At 46.1% G+C, this 17,613-nt stretch overlaps 1 protein-coding gene across 1 annotated transcript in view; it reads left to right on the top strand.

Annotated features, from left to right (window-relative positions):
- LOC138580958 (perforin-1-like) overlaps positions 1-17,366 on the top strand; it is a 40,922-nt gene extending 23,556 nt beyond the window's left edge. The window contains exons 3-4 of the mRNA XM_069651917.1: positions 1,172-1,776; positions 14,654-17,366. Of these exons, the coding sequence (XP_069508018.1) occupies positions 1,211-1,776; positions 14,654-15,815 (1,728 nt within the window). The 5' untranslated portion in view covers positions 1,172-1,210 and the 3' untranslated portion in view covers positions 15,816-17,366. The remainder of the gene's footprint in view (positions 1-1,171; positions 1,777-14,653) is intronic.
- The last annotated feature ends 247 nt before the right edge of the window (positions 17,367-17,613 follow it).

Genomic DNA, 17,613 nt, shown 5'->3' with positions numbered 1-17,613 from the left:
ATTCTCTGATCATGTATGAGGATGTTGGCAGTGTACGCTTAGGTTCTGCTGAGGATCTCATTTCAAAGATGTCCATAGATGTTACAGCCATTCAGACACATCAGTAAGGTACTTTGGTGTGTTTTATCGAAGCTCAAAGAAGGAGACCACCATTAGAACTTCTCACCTGTGCGAGTAAAGTCACAAACCACAAAGGTTCCACACTTGTAGACAAGTGATGGCAGCAGAGACACAAACTATTTGGTACTTCCCATCACCCAAAGCTTCTGGCATACATTGGGAATGGTTGAAACGTATATGCCTTTTATTTTCTTTCTAGTTTTCTATCATACATGCTATTTGTATGCTGTGTTTACCTTCATCTTCAGGGGGATAAATTACCACCTTCAGTTCAATACACCCTACAATATAGCAGCAGTAGTGTAAGAAATTTGAGATCTTTGTTTTTCCAAAAGAACCCTGACTAGCCTTTCAGACCAGTGATCAGCCTCTGACATATCCAAGTTATTTAGAGGCTTCTGTTACTGTTTTGAGTCAAACATTCTTTTCCACCCCTCTAAAGTTTCCATTGATGATTTTAGGATGTTTCTATTGACGATTTTATGATGTTTCTAGGATGCTTCTATGACAATTTTAGGATGTTTCTATTGATGATTGTAGGATGTTTCTATTGATAATTTTATGATGTTTCCATTGATGATTTTAGGATGTTTGTATTGATGATTAGTATTGAGGAGTAAAATCATAAAAGCAGAACAGTGTGTGGAATGGACTCGAAAGATGTTTTTATCATTACTTTCAATGGATCCAACTATAGAGTGGAAACACACAGATGTTGCTGGAGATCATCTAGAATCTGAAGTAAAAAATGGAGGGACCAGTGGGCATGTCTACACCTATTATCCATACACGCTAAGTGGCCCTTGACATGCGGGATGCGAAATGCCTTCCGCCTGTTATGGCTTTGCACTTTACATGCTGGGACATTTCCCCATTAACTGTTTGATCGACAAGCCCCAGAGTGCATATTGAAAACAAAAGCTTTCCTGATGATGATACGCATGGCCCGGGAACCAATTCGCAACTGTGCCTTACTTCCTTCCCTATCTTTTATTTCTCCTGACACTCTCTCTCTCTCTCTCTCTCACGCTCTCTTTTTTGAAATCCATAGGACCAAGTACCTGTGCAGAAGCGTCAATCACCCTCCAGAATGTGGACGGGCAAAGCATCCACAATAAGCAATCATCGTGGCTTCCTTTCACTGTGCTTGGCTCTCTGCATGACATCCCCCAAGCTGGATGGAGTAACGGCAAGCTGCCGGACTGGTAAGGCTAAAGAATGCGAAAAAGCCAATTATGTCCCTGGCTACAACCTAGGAGGAGAAGGCTTCGATATCACCTCCATGGAAAGGAAAACTGCATATGTTATTCCAATGACATCTTGGGGAGAAGTGGAGACTTGCCGGTTGTGTAGGAACCCCCTCCAAGGCAATGTTTACCAGAAGCTGCCTGAGGCCATCGCGGATTGGCGCATTGCCTACAAATGCAAAAACCAGCTATCTTCCACTGTCCATGAGTCCAGCACTTCTCTGACAAAGTCCCTTACCTCTTCCATCACTAATGACTGGAGGACTGGCCTAGATTGGAGACAATTAGGTAATGCATTGACCAGGGCAGCTGCTGGCACCCACTCCACGCTGGCAGAATTTTCCCAGAAAAAATCAGCCCAAGACAAATACAGCTTCATCAGTCAAGAAATGGCCTGCAGCTTTTACAGGTGAGGTGACAGATGGATGTGATGTGCCTGGGGGATGTGTGGTGGGCATGGCAAACAGTGTAGAGGATGGCAGAAGACGTGGTAGAGGGAGTGAGTCAGAGAGGGAAAGCAAGAAAGAGAGAGAGCGAAAGAGGAGTGTCCAACAGGGTCATTGGCATTCACAATCCACCATGTCCAACGGACTACATGCTAGACAATTCACACTCTCTCACATATTGTTTAGTCTGCAATGTGATAATTGGTTATTGCCTAATTTAGAAGTCATTATGCAGGATTATCAAACTAAAGACAAGGACTTACGTCGGGAAGGGCACGTATCCTAAGTGTTATTGACCGCCCAGCATAATTACCAAAAATGGCGCCAACATTGTGCTAGAAACTGGAGCGAGCAGTTGACATTGTGTCCCTGCATGCAGACTCTCCTGCCCAATTCTCCCTCCTCCTCCTGACAGCAAATGTAATGGCTTTTTGCCTTGCAATTGAGATTGACCTGTATTGGGTATATTACGCTGTACAAGCGCCTCAACTAATCAATCAATTACTGTGTTTCTTCACTGGGTCATCTTCTCCTGCATGGTTCTGCCATCCTCTGCTGTCATTGCTAAAGGGGAAGAGTAGTGTGCATGGTGTGTGAGGATGGCCAGGGGCACAGTGCCATGCAGAGGGGAAATGGCAAACGGGCCAAGAAGAGCGCAGTAACACAGTGGAGTGTGTTTCTTCTCCCTGTCCTGTTTCTTCTTCCTTCTCTGCTTGGCTATGGTGGTACTCTACTCCCAGACCCCAGGCCTCTCACTTGGCCCCTGTGCAATGGCAACTGTCAATATCCTAAGCGAGGGGAGTGGTGAGGGTGTGAGTGCTAAGCAGTATCTGGCTGTTGACATTTCATGGATGTCTCAGTTCTCAGAAAGCTGTTGATAGTCCATATTGAAGGGGGATGTCCGATCAAAGGGTCGACTACAAAGGATCGAATGGTCAAAGGATCGACGCAATAGGGCCGAAAACAAAAGGATCGAATTTTTATTTTTAATTATATATTTTGGGGGGTTTTCGTTTAGGGAAAAAAGTTCTTTTTACCACAAAAACGGGGGTTTCGGTCCTTTTGCGGCGATCCTTTGACGGTTCGATCCTTTGTAGTCTATCCTTTGACCTATAACCATTGAGGGGTGTTGACATCAGAAGGACACTGATGCATCCAGACCCTGATAGGATACTCAGCGTTGCCAGATTGTGTTTTAAAACCATAGCACTGCAAAAAGTACAAATGAAGGAAAGGTATCTTTTGTTACCTTTTCATGGGTCCTGCTCGTCAAACTACTTATAGAGTAATAACCCTACCTCTGACATACGCCCCCAAACAAAAACATTTTACTTTCTATTATTTCATTCTAAGCTCCTGCCTTCCTTAATGCCTAAAAGCAGGAGCTTCCCAAACACCTCATCCTATTCTGGTTTCGTTTGGCTGAAGCTCTACGAAAATTCTACTGCAGAAATGGCAAAAGTATAGCCAGAGCCTGGAGTTGTCCAGATAGCTAATCTTTAGAAAATAATCCCAGGACCGTGCTGGTCTTACGTCAATTTATTTTCTAGAATAAATTGGAAATAGTATGGTCACTCCTGGGATTGTGGCTGTGGAAGCAGTAGAGCGTGCAGATCTTCCAGTGTCAGGGACCACACTGTGGCAGGACAGCAGCAGGGGCTATAGGCCTCTGCAAGTGTAAATACCACTCGTGGTGTTCTTAGATGCAGCAAGGACCCGCAAGTGCATCACACTGAAACACAATGAGGCAAGTGGGATATAATTTGTGTGTGTGATCATGCCACTAGGGCCATCTGGGAGTATTAACATCCCAGTAGCAGGACAGCAGTGTTTAGGCAAAGTAGAGGTGTTAGCTGTGACATGCAGTGACTATTGTGGGGTAATACTAAGATAACTTCCAAGTCTGGCAATTACTCGGACCAAGGCATGCAGAATTGGCCCTCTTTGTCATCCCAGTCCTTTAACCCGATGGACATTGGAGATGCAGGTCCTCAAGGTAACAAAAAGTCAAGAGAACCCTTCAAAATGCCTCCCCAAATCCTTGAGAGAGTTGCAGGATTTGGCTGCAACTGGACCACATTGGCTTGCCATGATTCAAACCTATTTAGATACTCTGCAAGAGAGTAAGTAAAGGCAAGCATATTAAAGGATAGGGGAGTCGAGTAGCCAACGAAAAGGCAAGCACAGTAATGCCCCATGGGAGAGAGAATCTGAGGCTCCTAGCGGAGAGCCTGCTGCCTGTGCAGCATGGTCCGATACCTATGATCGGCTGTTTGCTTCCCAAGTGCCTTTACAGGGCTATTTTAAAGGTGATTTGAAGTACCGAGAGCAATTGATCCTTCCATGATCCATGGCCCAGATGTATGCAGTGGAGGGAGTGACTACGGATCCGGTAGATGTGGTTCATGTTGACACTATTCTTCCCAGTTTTGTAGGAAAGACATTAATGATAAACCTTGCGTAGATGCACTACATACAAAAAGGATGTTACATGAAAATAAGGCATGGAGGTTAAAACTTTTCAATGATGAGAAGTCTACAAGTACTTGTTAAATTCTGTAGGATTTTGTAACCCTTTATACAGTCGGGCAGTAGGCGGCAGATTGTGTGTCCTATCTTCGGAACAACAGGTGATGTTGCTATGGAATGTGATATTTGATTCTACAAAGGCTGCAGTGCTGATAGAAGAAATATTAGGGACAGCGGCTGCCATGAAGAGCAAATGTTAAAAAATGGGTGTTGAATTTCAAGAGCAACAGTTGTGTGAGGAACCTGATGCCATCCTCACTTCATCTCCCCCTGGGTCCTCTTCTCACATGGGTGGAGGGCAGTTGGGGAGTGGGGAGAGGATGTCTTTGGGTGAAACATGGTATCCCCTTTCTATTGTAAAAGTGAACCCTCTATTTCCCATGCCTTTATGGACTACTGTCCATCTTTGTCCCTTTCTTCCACTCAAAATATCCCACAGACAGTTCACCTAAATACTGGGATGAGGCAGAAACAACCGGGAGTTATGCACACTTTCATTCATTCAAACTCCCGGGAATACCACTTTGGTACTGAGACAAGGAAGACGGCCTTGGAGGAGTTCAGTTGTAGCCAGGCATGTCTTGCTAATAGGTTTCATCATGGTCGGGCAATGAAATTGAAGGACTCACACATGCAGTCATTTGCCCAGTCCCAGGTGTATAAAAAGGGTAACCGCCCGACAGAAGGGGAGAGACGGCCCAGAGAGAAGGACATGGTCTACAGAAGTGAAGCAGGCGGGAGAGGAGCAAGCTCGAAAGAAGCCATGCAGAGCAGGAGTGTGGAAAAGACGCTTGGGCCAAGGCCTATCTCCATCACCCCTTTCTTGGGCAGACTCCTGAAGAAGTTGGTCATCCCCAACTGACCCTCCACACCAAATCTGTTGGCTGTCTCACGACCACCAGTCTGGCTTCAGAGCTACTGAACACCCGTGAAGACCTGCTCTCAAATCTTGATTCCAACTCGCCCTCTGTTCTGATCCTCCTCGATCTTCTGCCTTTGACACAGTCAATTATGCCATCCTCCTAAATCGCCTCTGTGATACCCTTGGCCTCACGGAAGGGACAACGGCCTGGCTGAACTCCTTCCTTTCTAACCAACCTTCCCAAGTAAGTGCAACTTGGCCCTTTCCTCTCCTCCACCTCACTCTCTACCTGCGGCGTTCCACAGGGATCTATCCTATCACTTTGGCTCTACAACATTTACCTTGCCCTTCTGCCCAACTTGATCTCCACCTTCTCTCCTCACTTCCAGTGCTATACTGGTGACGTATACCTCTCCTTTAAGCTTCCCTCCTCTACCTCCTCTTCCTCCGCTATCATACCTGATTGCCTGACTGCTATTCAGGCATGGTGTTCTGCTAATGATCTCTGCCTTAATTCCAGTAAGACTTAGATCCTTCTCATTGGGGCACCTGCTCCCTGTTCCCCCCACTCTCTGGCCGCCATCTGTGGACCCCCTCCCCTCACCAACTTGTTAGGCAAAAAACCTTAAGGTCATCTTCGACTCCGCTCTCTCCTTCTCCCCTCACATCACAGACCTTGCCAAGACGTCTAACTTTCTGCTCAACATCCTCAGAGGCATTTTCCCTTTCCTCGCCTATCCCCAGAAGCTCAATGTCTCCAGAGCCCTGGTTCTCTCTAGGCTGGACAACTTTAACAGCCTCTTCCTCAATCTGCCTCTTTCCTCCCTTCGCCCTGTTCAACTAATCCAGAATAGGGCTGCAAGACTTATCCTTGTCCTCCAGCCCAGGGACTGCATCTCTCCAGCCCTAAAATCTCTCCACTGGCTCCCGGTGGCTGCAAGGATCAAATATAAGACCCTCTGCATCATCCATAAGGCTTTCTGGGGCCTGGGACCCCGCTACATCCAATGGTCTCTACCTAAATACCTCCCTGCTAGAGTCCTTTGGTCCTCTAGCTCCAACTCTCTGCAGATCAGATGTTTTTCCAAGCAGAGAGTTGGGGTAGATCTCTTTCTTCAGCTGGAGCCTCCCTCTGGAATGAAATTAAATGAAATTGTATTTTATTTATATCGCACTCATACACAAGTGTTTCAGAGTGTGACAAGGCAAAGGGAGGGGAACAAGGGAGAGCAAAAACAACGATCTTACTAGGCCCAGTGACATTAAGAGGGTGCAAGTGCATGGGAAATGGAAAAGGGGGAAATTGCATGGAGGAGGGGAGAAGTGGAAAGTGCGGAACGTAGGAGAGAACAGAATAAAAAATAAAAGTAAAATAAATAGATAAATAAAGACGATAAACAGTTGTAGTGCAGCCAGCAAGTGGCAAAGTGCTAGGTTAGTCAGATAGGGTGTATCTGATAAGTGCAGAAGAAGAGTGGGTGTAGGACTGTATGGGTATAGATACAGACCCCAGTGCAAGGGGTGTCCAGGAGGCAGTGCAGGAGGGAGGCACTGGTAAGCAGGTACCTGGGCCTGAAGAACAGAGGGTGGCCAGGTGCACGGTGCCAAGAGAGAAAGCAGATCAGCAGGGGAGAAAAGGGGCAAAGGCAGAAGCGAAGAGGAAGGTCTTGAGTTGCTTCCGGAACCAGAGCTGGTTCTCCTCAAGTTTCAAGGTGGCAGGGAGGCTGTTCCAAAGGGAGGCCCCAGCCAAAGATAGAGATCTACCCTCAGCTCGACCTTCCAGCTACCCCCAGAATGGCCTTCTTGTCCCTCTCAGACTTGAGCCGGATCTCCTTAAGTTCTGGAAACTTCTCAAGACTTTCCTTTTCACCTCCTCCTTCCCTCTCCCCCTCCTTTGCTAAACGGTTCCCCCTGCCACTGTGACTGGTGCCTGGACCCTTATGTGCCTTAATGAGGCCAGGCCCTCCCCATCCAGTCTAACCCAGTTCCCCTTACCAGCACTTGCCCACGGGCACCCTTCCCTGACTAGCCTGAATCTGGTCCACCCATTCCCGCACTATCTTACTCTGACCCCTAGCTCCCCCTGGCACTTAACCCCCTGGGCCTCCTCAGCACTTTCCAAGCCCTGGGTGGTCTCCTGCACTTCTCCCTCTCCACTCCCTTCACCCCATCCCTTTCGACCTGACGTCCCCCCTCCTAACTGTACTTATTGTCACTGCACTTGCATGATCCGAATGTCACAAGGCCTAATAGGACCATTCCTTACTGTTATTGTTTCTTCTGTGTCCCTCCACCCATTGGACCTCATTACGAGGAAGGAGGTAGCCATGCCGCTTTTAGCGGCATGGCTACCCCCATTCCGGGTACCGGGTCCGGGTTCCCTGAATGGGGAAATACCAGGCCATTCCGACCTTGGAGGGCCCGGTATTTCCCCATTCAGGGAACCCGGACCCGGTACATCCCCATTCCCATTTCAGCCCCCATAGGGCTCAATGGGAATGGGGATGATGCTAACAACGGGCCCGTTAATGACGGGCCCGTTGTTAGCATCCTGGTCTGCTCGCAGGACCCGCAAAGGACACCTGGTTTTACCAGGCGTCCTTAGCGAATCCCGCGAGCAGACCTCATAATGAGGCGGTAGGGGTTAATGAAGCCGGCAGCTGTACCGGAACGTTAACCCCCTACCACCTTCCTCGTAATGGGGCTCATTGTCTTGTTGTGCCTGGAAACACTTGTGTTTAGGCGCCATACAAATGTCCAATAAATGAACAAATAAAATATGGCAACATTTGGAAATACCACACAAAAGGGTGCAAAGGCCTACCGGGAAATCTCCTGAGTTCCCTGTAGGCCAGGCCACCCCTGGAAAGGGGGAAGAGATATTCCAGCAAGTGATCGCCCCATCTCGTTATTGCTCTACTTAGGGAAGATTTTTGCTAAGGGTTTGCTTGGGCACCTGCAAGACTGGGTAACCTCCTCAAGAATTATCAGCCACTTGAAAGCAGGCTTTCAGGATTGGCAGAGTACTGTGGACTAGGCCTTTAGACTTTTTTTAAACTCCTTTGCAAAAGTATGTGATCTTATGATCGATGCCATCTGGGCCTCATTACAAGTTTGGAGGTAGCTTTGCCTGTAGTACCGGCAGGCTACCTCCAAACTTGCAAAGAATTCCAGCACCCGCGAATGGGCAATTACTGGGGCATTCCGGCCCCGCCGGACCCGGTATTTGCCCATTCGCGTGCACCGGAATAGGATGCTCCCCATTCCCATTGAGGTCGGATGCACCAACACCGTTCATAACAGTGCCGGTGCATCCACCATGCTGTGCTTGCGGGTGCCGCTCTGCCCGCAGAAATGTACCCGCGAGCACAACTCATAGTTTGCCGGTCCGGGAACAACTGTACCAGCAAGCTTACCGGTACCGTAGTTCCCAGACCAGCAAACTTATAATGAGGCCCTCTGTCTGTTTTTCGTAGGAAATGCAAGAGTCTGGGCCTGAAGATTAATGCTAGTACAACAAAAGTCATGGCCTTCCGGTCCTCCCACTGTAAGTCTTATCCACTGACAATGGAAATAGAGGGCAATAGTTTGGAGCAGGTCATCTCATATGACAATTTAGGCCTAAGGTTTGCAGATAATTGCCTTTGGTCATCCCATCTTGCAAAGGCCACCACAATTTTAGATCGTAACTGTGGGGTTGTGAGAAGGTTTGCCAATAGGCATGGCCATGGAGCAATCTTGCCATAAATCAAGGTGTATAACGCACAGGGCAAACGTTTGGCCTTATATGGGGTAGAGCTTTCGGGGTGTAACAATGTTCATGAGTTTTCCACCATTGAAAATGTTTTTTTTTAAACTATTGACTCTTCCACAAAGTACTCAGTGCATCTCTCCCCTTGGAGCTGGACATCAGGCCAATTATTTAAGAAATTACATTGAAGCCAGTTCCGTATTGGACCCGGATCTGGTGTACACCAGGGCTGGATAGATACAGAGAATCTCTTAGCACGTATGTCTCTGCAGGGTAGTAGATCGCTTCTGTGGCTCCAAGATATCAAGAGAACTTTCATATATCTGGGTCTCGGCTCTTAATGGGAAAATCTGAATGCTTTGCAGCCTGTTTCAAAAAAACTAATATTAAGGAGGCAGCCACGGTCCAAGTATGGCGTAGGATGGAATCTGCCTGTTTTCAGATGACAACAGGGAAACTATACTTCGAATGCAAACCTGACTTTGGTGACGAAGAATACATGAATGTTATTGCTCTGCCATTTGAACACGCGCTTCATCTCAAATTATGGTTTAATACCCTAAATGTGGCCAAGTTTACAAGTACCTAGAAGACCAATGGGGCAAGTCTTTGCCCCGTATGTTAAGTGGGAGATAAATCTTTAGTCCACTTTATGTTATTTTGTGTCTGTTATCAGAACCTGAGATTTAGATATCTGAAACCATTATTTACATCACTGGGGGTACGTGGGGCAAGGAGTCCATGCAAAGCAACGCAAAGTCTGAACGTCTTCCATTTTGTCGTGAAGTACCTGCATCGGGCCTGGCTCCCAAGGACCCAGTTTCTAAAAGGGGTGCAACAGCGTAGAGCTGGCTTTGAGCAATGATTTTTGTGAAGAATGATTATTATCGCATCACCTAGGATATGTGTTGTATTTTGTAATAACATTGTCATGTACTGTATCCCAGTTTTAATTTTGGGTAATAGTATTTCAATATTTGACCCTGATCATCCTATCTTCATTTTTTTAAATCGTAATGGTGTGGTTTAAATTCAATATGTAATTGTGCAATGGTGTAATTCTGAAATACATATTTAGTTGGTATCCGGTCATTGCATCGAATACAAAGCATCGACAGAACATACCATTGAAAAAAATGCATCGGAAAAAACCCATCTAATGCATTTTTTTCAATGGTAAAGGGTTTAGTTTTGTAAAAATATGTTTTAATGGTTTAAAAAGGGGGGTAGGGGGTGAACCCCCATAACATTTTTTTAAAAAATGCATTCAATGGGTTTTTTTAGATGCTTTTTTGTCAATGGTATGGTTGTCGATGGTTTGGCTGTCGATGCAATCACTAGGAACCTTTTTATTTGTATATTGTTGATGGTTGCCTAATGACTTTATATTGAATAAAGGCTTAGTGAATGACTGTAAATTCTGTGCTGCTAACACTTTAGTACTATGGGTCCATAGCGCTCTACAGCTACATACAACATAGCATAAAATAACATGCTAAGCTCTTCATCCAGTCTCAGCTCTCCCGCTACAGGATTTAGAATGACTGATACCAGTACTGTAAGGAAGCTGTGCTTGGACAACCTGAAGAGTGTTCACATCGGATGCCGGCGGTAGGGGATAAGGAGGCACCTTGCATTCAGAATCAGCACAGATAAGATTGCCTCCCCAATTGGTGACAATCTCCTGATCCCGGGAAGCATATTGAAGCATTGAGGACAGCACTGGATGCATTTATGGACCACTTGCAAGGGACAGTCATGTTAGTTCACTCAGGCAACATTGTGATAAAGTTCCTGAACAGACAGTGAGGAGCCAAGCCAGAGGCAGTGGCAGGTGTGGATGCTCAGATGGAAAGAAATGTTGTCTGTTCCTTGCTGGGTTTTGAGGCCTCTTAATAGTGGAGGTAGGTACTCAGGGGGTGTTGCTAGGTCTGGAAAAGATCCAGGGCTACGCTAATGTCGGGACTGTCGGGACTCGGAGCTAGCTAGCCCTTTGGTTGTAGCCCCACAGCTTCTATCTGGGCCTACAGCCAAGAGCCCTGGCCCTACAGCCCCCCCCCCTCCAGAGCCTTCTTGCGATGCCTCTGTAGGTAAACTTTTCATGAATTTGCCAAGAAGCTGCTGTGTGTGGTCCACACAAGTGCCACAACTCAAAGGGTTACAGTCAGAATTTGGAACGAATCATGAAGCTTGTGTGAATGATCGTGTTTAGGGCCAGGGGGTTCTAGTTTCTGATCCTAGGAGAGAAGTCAGTGAAGTTAGGGTTCCAGAAGATGGGTTTGTCAGAGAAAGCAGCAGTGGCAGTGCACAATTCAACAGAATACATTCAAATCCATGCATGGCCTATAGCTAGCACCCTCCGCCTTGTGTCCTGTCACTCACCAGAGATTGTAGACTGTTTACTGTAATGTTTTCAGATGGGTGTGGCGGTAGCTAGGCTTATGGTGCAGTGTGCAACAATCAGGTCATTCAGGAAACCTTTTGGTGGTCTGGAAGTAATGAAAGCAGAAGGTGGCAGCATTGATGGATGATTTTCTGTCATTGCGGCCACCAAGGAAGCCAGTATTTCTTCCTTTAGATTTCCCCTTGGTCTTAACAAGTTTATAGAGTCTACTGGTTGTCCCAGTGGAAGATATGTCGCAGGGTCATTGACCTATTAGTCTCTGTTTTTGGTAGCAATTACCTTTGTGAGAAGGTTGCATGATCAGTTCTTGCTGCATAGTTCCCTGCATCTTAGAATTCTGCCAGAATTGCTAGTGTAAATGTCAGCTCTACCTGTTGCCTAAACATGAATTTAGATCAGTAGGTGGTTCTTAACATGTGGTTCGGGGGTAGATAAGCTGGAAGTCCCGGATCGTTAGAATGCAACCATCAGGATAATAGGCCAGATGGATCTTGAATAGTCTGAAGCACTCCAGAAATCTGGTAATCATTTATAAACATTTGGAGTGGTACGAAACAGTTTGGCACCTACTGTGTCTTGCATATAGGTGTGTTAACCAATTTCTATACCTTATGAGATGGCTTACATCTTTGGTTTAAGGTCACTCTAGTAGATGAGTAAAGACCTCTTGGGTGGAAGACTTTGGCCGGACAGATACATGGCTTTGCCTTCTATCTTCATTTCTCACTTGTCCTTCCCGCCCTCACTGTCTTGTTCAGATGGAGACCGTGTGAACCGTCTCATCTGGGAGTGGCCCAGTTCAACTAGCGAGGCAACGATTGTTGTCCAGGGTGGTATGCTTGACAGAGGAAGCGGCACACAGTGTTAAGGCGCTTAGTCAATGTGATAGATTCATAACTGAGTCGGTGGAGGGTCCACAGGCATGTGGCACGGAACAGGAACAGGATTGTAGAGTCTATTTTGGGAAATTCCACGGACGGTGGTGGGAGCACGGATTGCGGGTCCCTTCATTGACTGTGGCCCGAGCAGTAACACATGGTGAGAACGGATTAAAAATAATAAATAAATATGTATACAGGCTGTGACCTGCAGGACTGACCGCACACCATCTCTATTTTTTCCAGTAATACCTTTGATGTTCTACTGGGTGTTGATACCAATTTGAGAATAATGAGAATACTAAGTACTGGTTCCCTCTAACCCATGGGAAGGTGATGTGCCCTGAGGAAGGCCGGGACATGGCAAAGAAATTTCGTATTATAGCTGGCAACTGTCATATGTATTACAAATGTGTCATTGCTTAAAAAAAGTGAATTGGTTATTTACTATGTATATGTTTCAATGGGAACTACATAGCCTCTACATAGTGATCGGCACGTAAGAAGGACTAGCGGCACACAAAGTTGGAATCATTGGTGCCAGGTGACGATTAATTACATCACCGCTGTTGTTTATTTACTGCATTGGGTTGATGACATAAGACAGCAACTGTGGCTGTGCATAAAGAGTGAATGGTCGATGTGTGAGTTGTGTGATAATGGAGTTCATGGTTGGGTTAGAGAAGCTTGCTGTACCACACCATTTAGCTCTGTTTGAGTAATTTGCGTTTATGTTATTATTCATAAATTGATGTGAAAACAAATAAAGACATGTATACATTTTTATAAATTGGTGGTGGTCTTGTGAATGCAATTTTTGCTTGAACTAAAAATAATGGTTTAGGCCTCTCTTAAAAGAATTAGAAGGAAGGTCCGGTCTTGGACTGTCCCCTTTTGTGCTACTCTTGATTTCCACTGAGTCCAGATTAGAAATAATAAAGTGGGTAGACCTCATTTTTCGTTTGACTGCCCCATGTAAGAACACTCACCATGCTGGCTTTACCCTTAATGCGAGGACACTTTTCAATACAGAGTAGGACCCAGCCAGCCCCATTGCAGTGCCCTTGCCCCACTGCAACCCCTCCTTCACATAATAACACTCAAGTTGGCTTTGCTTTGCCCACAAATGCCAGTAAATCATGCCATTCTCCTGGCAAAAAAATGTTCATGCGCCCACACACACAAACGCACACACCCATACGACGTCTGTCATTCACACGAGCACCCAGAACATTCACACTCCATTCTCATTCACATACGCTCTCGCACCCATGTACACCATTCACACTGCATTTACTCATGTGCATGCAATTACAGAGACCCCCTCACCTAAAACGTAACAATGCGCACGTACACACACCTTCACATGCATGCATATATACATGCACACAATCTGCACCTACACACAAACAAAAGCCCTTTTTTTTCCTACCCGTTTGCCTCTGGACCCTCTCAGGCCCTTCCCTGTCCACGCCTCTGCAGCTCACAGGCTGTTTAGTTAAAGGAACACTAATCATTGGGGGAATGGGCCAATTTAGCCTCCATATAGGGGGTCTATTGATATCATCCCGTGGGCAGGCGTTTGTCCCCACCATGTTTGCTGATGCCGCAGTCCTGGTAAAAGACTATTTTTGCACAGGGAGTGGAGTATTTATTTACTTTTAATGTTTAAAAGTAAGTAAATGCACTGCTATCAGAGGTGAGAAATGTGACAGCTTCTTGCTGTCTGGGTTGGGCCTCACAGCCTAGGGATGGCTGCTGCCCCAAAGTGGGAGGGCTGCAGCCCTCCAAAGCCCATGCCTGGCACCGCCCATGCTTTTGGCTAGGATAAAAAGCAGGAGGGTTCTGTAGGAATCCACAGCATTTACAACAGCATAAAAAAATGTCATTCTGGCGTAATTGCTGACGTATTCCTATGATGGTGAGGACTTAAGAGGCGGGAACGTAAATTACGTGTCTTGCCACCTCTCCACCATACAGATACATTCAAATAATGGTTAATTGAAGATACATGTGTAAAATGTTTGCACATTTCTCATACAAATGAGTTTCATATTTATTAACCAGTACGAGCTCCAATAGGTTTAACCTTCTTCCGGTGAAATAATGGCTGCACTGGCAGGGGCTGCGGGCTGTTCCAACATGTAGTGGAAATTGAGACTGTGCTTAGGGCCCGAGCTGCATGGGAGGGGGTTCACTCTCAGCCATTAAAGTTTAATCCTCGTTAACAGCATATGGTAGCCATGACAGTGGAGTCATACATGGAAGGATCAACTCTTCCAAAAGCAGTTTTTGGAGGCAAGTTGTGAGAACTTGGAAGTCTTTGAGTAGACTCATTGGCTTTTGCAGTGTTTCACAGTGTTGTCATCTGCGGTGTGTACATATATTAATACACCTGTGCATTTACTTTATCTAGATACCGGATTAAACAGTGTGCGAATGTTACGTCAGAATTCGACGAAATGCTGAACGCTCTGCCGCGCACCTACAACAAAGACACCAAGGAAGACTTCCGCCATCTCATTGATGTCTTTGGGACCCACTACATCAGGCAGGTCGACCTTGGGGGCACAGTCAGAGATGTGACCGCCATAAAAAGCTGTGACGTAGCCATGCGTGGAATGTCCAAAGGAGAGATTAAAGGGTGCCTGGACGCGGAAGTCGGCGTCACCCTGAATAACCGAGCATCCATAAAAAGCGAAGCCTCTCTGAAGTACTGCCATAATGAGAGCAAAAAGAAGCTGGGCTCTGCCAAGTTTTCCCAAACCTTCAACGAGAGGATTTCCGAAGTGACTGGAGGTAACGTGGAAAAGGACACTGACATCTTATTCCCAAGTCAAAACACGAAACAAAAGATAAACAATATTCAACTTTGGATGACGTCATTAAAGAGTAATCCAGATGTGGTGAAGTACTCGCTTTCACCCCTCCACATGCTGAAGTGCTCCCCTAGCCACGTGAAGAAAAACCTGAGACGAGCCATTGCGGAGTATATCCTGGAGAAACAAGCAGTGAACAAGTGCCCCCATTGCCCCAAAGGAGGGTCCCCCCAACCACAGGGGCATTGCACCTGCAAATGTCGCAGCAGCAACTTCCTCACCAATGACTGCTGTCCTAAGAAAAGCGGCGTAGGGGAGCTAACTGTGAGGGTTCTTAAAGGAATCCATCTCCATAGACCTAGGTTCACCACGTCTAATTCCTATGTCCAGGTTAGTGTGATGGGTAGGACCAAGCGTACCAGAACCATCTACAGAAATGGCAATCCAGTCTGGAATGAGGTTTTGCTTTTCGGCTTTCTTGACTTGGTGTCTGATCTCCGACTGGTGATCACTGTGTACGATTACTTTGGTCCTTTTGTACGTCAGACTGCATTGTGCTCTTTAGCAATCCGCCACATGTCAAATGCATTTGTAGAGGCGAGATGCCGCGCTTCTTCAGGGTACATCATATATGAGTACCAGGTTCAATGCGCTCCGATGCTCAGCGGTCCCATGTGTGGTCATTACAATGGGTCCCCTTCTTTGGATTTTTTTATGGGGGTAATGTCGCCCAACATTACACAGGGGGAGACAAATTAGTTTCTCCAATTATCCTTTTCCACCCCCCTGCTTCCATGCACACCACTGCATGTTTAATCTCAAGGAGCCATTAGCTAAATCCCAAGTCACACTCATCAACCCCCCACTCTAAATCCTGATTTCCTTCGCAAGCGTACCTAGGGAGCCTATAGTTGGCTTGATTTTGGAATTATAAACCTCTAAAACTGTAAAAATAGGCGAGCCAGAGCACCTGCCTGAGGATTAAGCCTTAGAGGCAATGAAACATGTGTCCTAAAACAATGTACAGATTTTACATACAGTCACGACTGACGGCAGATCACGGCTTTCTCCCTATCTACTAGTAACATGAGTGCGTCTCCAAGTCCCCGGCATTACCCTTCCTTAATCAATATTAACAATCCCTTATTTTGCTGCGTGCATGCGTTTCTGAAAATGCGTTGGCATTTGTGTCCAGCTATTGCCCGTTCTCGATAAAGTCCAAACCCTTTCATGAAAAATATTGCTCTTAAAATGAGGAGTAATTGTGAAAAGCGTGCAACTGGTGCAGAGTTATTGAGTTTGAGGCATGGTGCGCACCCACGGGCTAACAATTGGATGTTCCTTGTCAATGAATGAGAGTTTAGAAGAGACTGTCTGAGTGACGTCTGTCCTTAGACCCAGGATCTTGCTGTCATCACCCTATTGTCACATCAATTGTCATCAGGCATAGTGATGTTACTGCTTGTTGTGTTCTCCTTCTTTTCCTTTCCCTCTTTGCCTTATTTGTTCCATGCACTTGCACTATCTGAAATGTCGTCAGGCCCATTACGATAGTTATTTTTCACATTCTGTATTGTTTCAAGGACTTTTATTGAATGTAACTGTATTTTCCTATGTTCCCTCCCTCCTTGAAGCGCTTTGAAACACATTGTGTATAGGCGCTATATAAATAAACAATCAATCAATCAATCAATATAAATCAGTGACTCTCAAGCGACTATCATGTCACCCTACTCACTCGCTATCACAGTTGACCACTCATCTGGTGGCCCCACTCTTCTGCCATCCTCCCACCTGATACCCCACCAGGACATCTGTGACCAGTACCCTTGTCTCCTTGACCACCTCTTAGGCGCCTTTCCTTTGCCATCTTGAGCTCCTCACAATGGAATATTCCTTCCACTGATGGAGTTCCCCCTTAAAGTGTCAGTGTAAGCTGAAGAGCCACTCTCCATGGTCGGATCCATTATGGCACGGCTACTGGTTCACCGCTCCTCAATCTTTAAAGACTGATGGCGGTCTTGAAGTGTAAACAGTAAATCTTGCCAATATGTTGTTTACATTGTTTGTCTCTCCTTGCCCGTCCCCTCTCTCTCTCTCTCTCTCAGCCCCATGCCCTTGGTGGAAGGTGACAAAGTATGTTGTTGGGAATTAGGAGTTTATTTTTGCTGCAGGTAATTAGAACATACCCTATGCTTGTACATGTTGACGCATCTACTGTCGTATAGACTCATGGCTATCTTGCATCTTCAATATCTGCTGGGAAAAGTGTTTGTTTTCAAGTACTAATAAAAAGAGTTGAACAACAAAGAGACCAGCCTTAATCGTACTTATATACCTTGCTAGCTTACACACCAGAGGGTCGATTGACAAACCTTTTTCCTCACAGAGGCGTGTATGTTGGTGTTATTCCTAAATAGTTGGGTCCTTTGTTAGTGTCATGTACAAGGGTGTGAGGTACACTATGCTTTCGTACATCCTGACCTGCGTTAGCGGGTGTGGTCAGTAAAGTGCCTATGAGGGTCTAGGCAGGGGCACCCGCAAATGTCGGGGAATC

Source organism: Ambystoma mexicanum, chromosome 3p, assembly GCF_040938575.1.
Source record: "Ambystoma mexicanum isolate Mex_15411 chromosome 3p, UKY_AmexF1_1, whole genome shotgun sequence".
Classification (NCBI taxonomy): domain Eukaryota; kingdom Metazoa; phylum Chordata; class Amphibia; order Caudata; family Ambystomatidae; genus Ambystoma; species Ambystoma mexicanum.
This window is presented reverse-complemented; position numbering and strand designations above follow the sequence as displayed.